Source organism: Oryza sativa, chromosome 9, assembly GCF_034140825.1.
Source record: "Oryza sativa Japonica Group chromosome 9, ASM3414082v1".
In the NCBI taxonomy this organism is placed as follows: domain Eukaryota; kingdom Viridiplantae; phylum Streptophyta; class Magnoliopsida; order Poales; family Poaceae; genus Oryza; species Oryza sativa.
In genome coordinates this window covers 24,819,439-24,826,207 of record NC_089043.1, presented here as the reverse complement: position 1 = coordinate 24,826,207, position 6,769 = coordinate 24,819,439, and the positions used below count along the sequence as shown (strand labels likewise).

The following is a 6,769-nucleotide window of genomic DNA, read 5'->3' as shown; positions in this document are numbered from 1 at the left end:
CGTCGCCATCCCACCACCATCCCCACTAGGCCGACCGCGACCGTGCGAGCGGCCGTTCGTTTAACGAGGAAAAGATCGCCTTTTGGGCGTTAAAACCCGCGCGACTTTTCGCCGTGACGCGACGTGCGGGGGGGGAAGCATCTGCGCGTTGCTCTCCCACAAGTTGGGCGAGCCGCAAGTTATGTGGGGGAATTGATTGCAAAAAGTAGCGTTTTGTCCGGGAGCAAAGGCTGCGGCGCACAAGTGGGCGAGGCGAGGTGCGACGCATTCGCGGAGCACGCGGTGTTGTGGTGAGGTGCATGGTATGCAGCTTCCCTGATGCTGCGGCGGCCGCTTTTCGCGATACCGGGGGTTGGTTTGGGGTTTGGCCCGCGGTTTTTGGGTCTCGCGGCTCCTCTCATCACTCCCGTCGTTGTCGCTGGGTGGGGATGGGGGTTCCTGTGGAACGGGAAGCTGGTTGTTTCACCGTTGCTTTGCTTGTGTTTGAATGGCTGGTTTGATGATGAGGTGATTGATGCTGCTAGTGCTAGGTGCGTGAAAACGTCGCCCACGTTTTCTAAAACCGGATGGTCACCGAATACCACTTCCGGATGGTCTCCACGACGATCGTGCTCTCGTCGCTCGATTACTGGTGAGAAGAGAACCGCTGAAATTTGGAGAGGTTTTATTGAGAATTTGAATTGAGGTTTGAATTTCCTTTAAACTTTGACCGGGATACCGAATTAGGATGTTTAAACTTGTAGCATTTCTAGTGAGATACTATACGTAGTAGTACTCCAGATTTTAAATCATGTTTTGTGTTTGGGCCGCTAGAAATGAAACCATGTGTCAAAAATGTGTCATACCAATAATTTAGTAGCTTGAATAGTATATATGCTGGTTTTGGTTCGAAAGCCAAACATTGGCATTCCCCGTGTTTAACTTGGTACTTTCTAGATTATAATTAAGGTTTTAGCTTCTTATTTGGTATTAAACCAGATATTATTTTACTCCGCTAAAGAATTGGTTGTCAAAATTTACCTAGGTTTTAAGTTATAGTACTTACAATTTTTTGATGAGGTATCAAACTAAACAAGCTCGAATCCTGACTTCCAGGCGAAAAATGACAAGAGTCAAGTTTCTATATCCGGTAGACCAGCGTGGCAAAGGCATCACAAAACATCTGCAGAATCATAACCAAAACCGTGAGTCGACGTCAGCTTGCCCAGCAAAAACGTCACAAATGACGAGCCGAATTATGGAGATCCACGGACACCCATGCTCCCACGTGCCATAGATCACTAAGCTTAACTGATGAAGCATTCCAATTTATATACTCAACACAAATCAATCTCGCGATCCACTGGATTGGTATGAAGCCCCGGGAGTAAGATTATCTTAATGCAACCGACCACCATAAATCCCCCCAAAAACACAAGCTAAAGTTCCCTTGTGCCTCACTGAACCAAAGCATCCAAATTGGCAAAGGCCGCCTCTTTCTTTAATTAACCAAGAAGGCAAAGCAAAAGAGGCAACACAACACAACACAGTTGCGATTAGAGGAAGCAAAAAGACAAGCTAGACTGGTCCAAATCCAACCCAATTAAACCAAAAAAAAAAAGAGAGTCCAATAAAGAAATCACCCGGTCACTCTCGAAGTCCCACTGTTTCTTAGCCAGATTCATCCCCCCAAATCCAGCCTGTGTCCTCTCACTCGCCGCTGCGCGCCACCACCTATAAATACGAGGCCCCAAAACCGCTCTTCTCCCATCGCCATTACCACACTCGAGCAGAGCAAATACAGTTCAGGAATCAGGAGCAAGCAGAAACACACACACAAATCCGAAGATGTGCGGGATCAAGCAGGAGATGAGCGGCGAGTCGTCGGGGTCGCCGTGCAGCTCGGCGTCGGCGGAGCGGCAGCACCAGACGGTGTGGACGGCGCCGCCGAAGAGGCCGGCGGGGCGGACCAAGTTCAGGGAGACGAGGCACCCGGTGTTCCGCGGCGTGCGGCGGAGGGGCAATGCCGGGAGGTGGGTGTGCGAGGTGCGGGTGCCCGGGCGGCGCGGCTGCAGGCTCTGGCTCGGCACGTTCGACACCGCCGAGGGCGCGGCGCGCGCGCACGACGCCGCCATGCTCGCCATCAACGCCGGCGGCGGCGGCGGCGGGGGAGCATGCTGCCTCAACTTCGCCGACTCCGCGTGGCTCCTCGCCGTGCCGCGCTCCTACCGCACCCTCGCCGACGTCCGCCACGCCGTCGCCGAGGCCGTCGAGGACTTCTTCCGGCGCCGCCTCGCCGACGACGCGCTGTCCGCCACGTCGTCGTCCTCGACGACGCCGTCCACCCCACGCACCGACGACGACGAGGAGTCCGCCGCCACCGACGGCGACGAGTCCTCCTCCCCGGCCAGCGACCTGGCGTTCGAACTGGACGTCCTGAGTGACATGGGCTGGGACCTGTACTACGCGAGCTTGGCGCAGGGGATGCTCATGGAGCCACCATCGGCGGCGCTCGGCGACGACGGTGACGCCATCCTCGCCGACGTCCCACTCTGGAGCTACTAGAGCTCAATCAACTGTACAATTTTGCCTCTTTTTTCTCTCTTTTCTGGCTTCCGATGCCAAAATTTTGGTACTGTACGGACACTACTTTCGGTAATGTGATGGAACAAGTTGCAAAACACAGAGCATCTTCATTTGAGTCATTGACTTCCCAAAATAGTACTGTAGATTTTTTTTTAGCATCTGCGAGCCGTCCTCGTGTAGAAACAGTTTCTTGACAGTATTGTTTCTGCACGAGAACTACAGTGACGAGAGATTGGATGGTACAGTACTTAGGTTACAGTGTTAACGACAGTGAAAAAAAACCTGGTTTTGTCAATGATGTTCGTACTGGGTAACCTATGCATTCGAGTGCAATTGACCGTGGATCTCTCTCAAGCAATTTCACTTGAAAAGATTTGTTCTGGTTTTGGCCACACCTTTTGGTGAATGCTCCCGCAATGCAATCCCTGTACTGTACATTACAGGTCAAACACAAAAAATGAACCGGGTCAAAGTCAAAAGCCCCAGCTCTAGATAACTTGCTTTGCCAATGATTTCTTGCTACTTGTATTTGGTTTGACCTGCGGTGCCTGCCTTAACTCCGTAAACTTTGTACAGGCTTCACCTTTCAACGGTCCTGGCAAAATTCAATCAAATAAAAAAGCCCTCAACATGTCCCAGTGGGTCATTCACTTGTATTCCCACAAGTTCGCAAAGCTATTTATTTACCTTTTGACTCTTGGCACTATCCAAACTGCCCCCCTTTGTTACCTGAGCTCTCCAAAAATTTAGGGGGTGAACTCACACCGGAGCACCAGGGCCACAATCCCACACCAATTTTTGCAACTTGTCGAGGAAACAGAAAATGACACATCTCAATACGTCACGAACACATCGATTTATTTACTACGGTACAGAGCACGGTGAGCAAGCAGGAAGCAACTAGCGGCTTAGCTTAGCTGTAGCCACCCGTTTGCAGCGCAACAAAGGAAAAAAAAAAACATCGCTCTCCCAGATCGAAGGCGAAGGAAGCTGCCCTCGTTGCCGCAGAAAATATCGCAAGTATTCGCGGTGTTCGCCTCCCTGAAACCCCGAAGGGCCAAGCAGGCAGAAACCGGCCGCAGGTGGGCGCCAACACGCACGCGCCGCTGCTGCTGTGGCGTGAGGCTACGGATGGGGGATATTCTTCTCGTGGTGGTGTGTGGCCGCGTCGCTGTCGCGTGCGGTGCGGGAGCGCGACGGCATGCGGAAACTGGTTGCGGATGCGGGTCCCGGGGGATTGGGGATTTGGGGGGGAAAGGAAGGGGGGTGGAATCGGGCGGGCGCAACTGCGGCGCTGGATACGGCTAACGGAACGGCTGTCGCTGGTTTTCTCTTTTCCGGGGGTTGTGGCGCACCTGGTATGGGGAAATCTTTCTTTTCAGGGTTTGGAGCATGTGTGGTATTTTAGTTTAGGGGTATAGTAGTACTGTGTCCCGTTTGTTTGGAAGTTGGAACTGTTGGGCGACTGTGTCAGCTCATGTGGAAAGGGTGTGGAGTGGCAGTGGAACGGCCCCATCGTTTCGCTTATTCGTGGAACAAGCGAAATAACATATTTACAAACAAAAAATAATTTATAAATAAAACTTTTTATATATGTGTTTTTATTGATCTAAAAATAAAGTCTGAAAAATAAGCTTCGATGAAAAAACTTTAAAATCAGCTTTAAATTTAAAATTGGAAATTAAAATTTTGTCTGATAAGTATAAATATAAGCGAAAAGATGAGGTCCTTCATGCCGAAGTAGTAGCTTTTGGCTGGGATGAAACCGGCGAATTGTTTTATCTACATAGTGGCTTATAAGCAATAAGAAAATAGCGTGTGAATAAATCTTTAATATATGTCTCTAGTTATATAAGTCCACGATGTAACCCTAAAATTAGCAGTTTTAAAATTAATTTTTGCAACGGTTTAGAAGCTGCAAAACAAACGATGAAGCTTATAGAGACTACTCCTACGGTTAAGTTTTATGCCGCATGATTTCAAATATAGACTGCTGTAAATGGAAACTCCCCTGAGCAATTTGGATATTTTTCATCTGAATTATCAAATAAAACTGCTATAAAATTTAGGAAGAGGACGGCGCGAAGCTACATGAAACGAGGGGAATACTTAGAAACCCAATCTAGAAATTTTGTTACATATAATTTATTTATTTTCATTATATGTGTATCCCTCAATCTAAACTTAAACGCCCACATCACTAAACTCTGACAAAAACAAAATAAAATAAGCGAGTGGCATTTTCTCCATTTTGTTATAGCAGGCCATGAAGCAAACTGGTAATGCAGTTACTGGGACTTCTAGAAAGTAAAAAAGAAATAAACATCATTGATAATCATATTCGATTTTTAAAATCTCAATGACAATAAAAAGAAAAAGCAGCGGGTGGGGTGTATAGGAGTACAGTTGTAGAGTCACCAACGGTTGGCGGGACTTCTAGAAAATAAAAAATGAATTCCAACGATAGTTATGTTCGATTTTTAGAATAGCAATGACAATAAAGATTAGGCGGCGGATGGGCCGTAGAGGAGTACAGTGGCAGTGTTCGACGGGACTTATAAAAATTATAAAAAATAAAACTCAACAAGTCAATAAACTCTAAAAACTACACGGTCTAATTTTTAAAGGTTCGAAACTTCTAAAAAGTAAAAAATAAAACCAATGATAACCATGTTCGATTTTAACAGAATTTGATAATCTAAAAACAGAATTTTGCCAAAACCGATCGATTTTCATGAAACCGCTAGGTCTCGGTTTATGAAAACCGGTCGGTATTAGCCGATTTTCATACGGTGCTAACTGAAATTCATCGTTTTTACTGGTTTTTGGTCAGGTCTGTGTTTACCTCGAATTCGAAAAGGTAAACCCTGCTCACAGGTTCGTTTATCAATATCTCTGGCTCCTCCGAGCATGGTCATACTACAAATTTAACAAGAATTTTGATTCTTTTCGTGGTTGCAAACAGAAAATATCGCTGTACATGTCTCCAAGAGCCGAGCAGGTGGGCCCCTAACCATCACCCCTACTACGTCACCAAGCTTAGCACCAAAGCAGCAGCAGCAGCGTCCCCTTTTCCCCAACACTGAAAGCCCCACACGCCCATGCCCAAGGAAACCATAGTTTAACCCCCAAATATTGTTGTCACCAGCTGTTCTCCTCTCCCATGGCTTCCCCGCGTCCCAACCCTCGCCGCCCAAATGCATACCTATATATATACTCCTCGCGCCGCCGAGCTCGAGCACTCTCACTCTGCAAGCGCGACGCGTTCTCACTCGCTCGGACAAGCTCCTCCATCTCTCGATCGCTCACGAGCAGCAATGGACATGGCCGGCCACGAGGTGAACTCCAGCTCGTCGTCGTCGGGGGCGGAGTCGTCGTCGTCCTCGTCGGGGCGGCAGCAGTACAAGAAGCGGCCCGCGGGGCGCACCAAGTTCAGGGAGACGCGGCACCCGGTGTACCGCGGCGTGCGGCGCCGCGGCGGGGCGGGGCGGTGGGTGTGCGAGGTGCGCGTCCCGGGGAAGCGCGGCGCGCGCCTGTGGCTCGGCACGTACGTCACCGCCGAGGCCGCGGCGCGCGCGCACGACGCCGCCATGATCGCGCTCCGCGGCGGCGCCGGCGGAGGCGGCGCGGCGTGCCTCAACTTCCAGGACTCCGCGTGGCTGCTCGCCGTCCCGCCCGCCGCGCCGTCCGACCTGGCCGGCGTCCGCCGCGCGGCCACCGAGGCCGTCGCGGGCTTCCTCCAGCGCAACAAGACCACGAACGGCGCCTCCGTCGCGGAGGCCATGGACGAGGCCACCTCCGGCGTGTCCGCGCCGCCGCCGCTGGCCAACAATGCCGGCTCGTCGGAGACGCCCGGACCTTCATCGATCGACGGAACGGCTGACACGGCGGCGGGGGCGGCGCTGGACATGTTCGAGCTCGACTTCTTCGGCGAAATGGACTACGACACGTACTACGCGAGCCTGGCCGAGGGGCTTCTCATGGAGCCGCCGCCGGCGGCGACCGCACTCTGGGACAACGGCGACGAAGGCGCTGACATCGCGCTCTGGAGCTACTGAGCTCTGACACTGTCTCCAGTTTACTGTACTCTGTTTTTGACTCTGTAACGAATTGGTACTTTTGGTAGCATGTTGAATTGTTGATTAGTTAAACACTTTCAGAGCTCAGTTTTCACTAACGATATGGCCACATGACCCTTGTTGTT

General features: G+C 50.6%; 2 protein-coding genes across 2 annotated transcripts; both read left to right on the top strand.

Moving 5' to 3' along the window:
* Positions 1-1,748: 1,748 nt before the first annotated feature.
* LOC4347620 (dehydration-responsive element-binding protein 1A-like) lies at positions 1,749-2,932 on the top strand. The gene has a single exon (NM_001422859.1). It carries the CDS (start codon positions 1,828-1,830, stop codon positions 2,542-2,544), a length of 717 nt encoding a protein of 238 aa, NP_001409788.1. The 5' UTR covers positions 1,749-1,827; the 3' UTR covers positions 2,545-2,932.
* A 2,766-nt stretch (positions 2,933-5,698) lies between these two features.
* Positions 5,699-6,769, top strand: LOC4347619 (dehydration-responsive element-binding protein 1H). Its single transcript, NM_001422858.1, has one exon. The coding sequence runs from the start codon at positions 5,763-5,765 to the stop codon at positions 6,621-6,623; it is 861 nt and encodes a 286-aa protein (NP_001409787.1). The 5' UTR covers positions 5,699-5,762; the 3' UTR covers positions 6,624-6,769.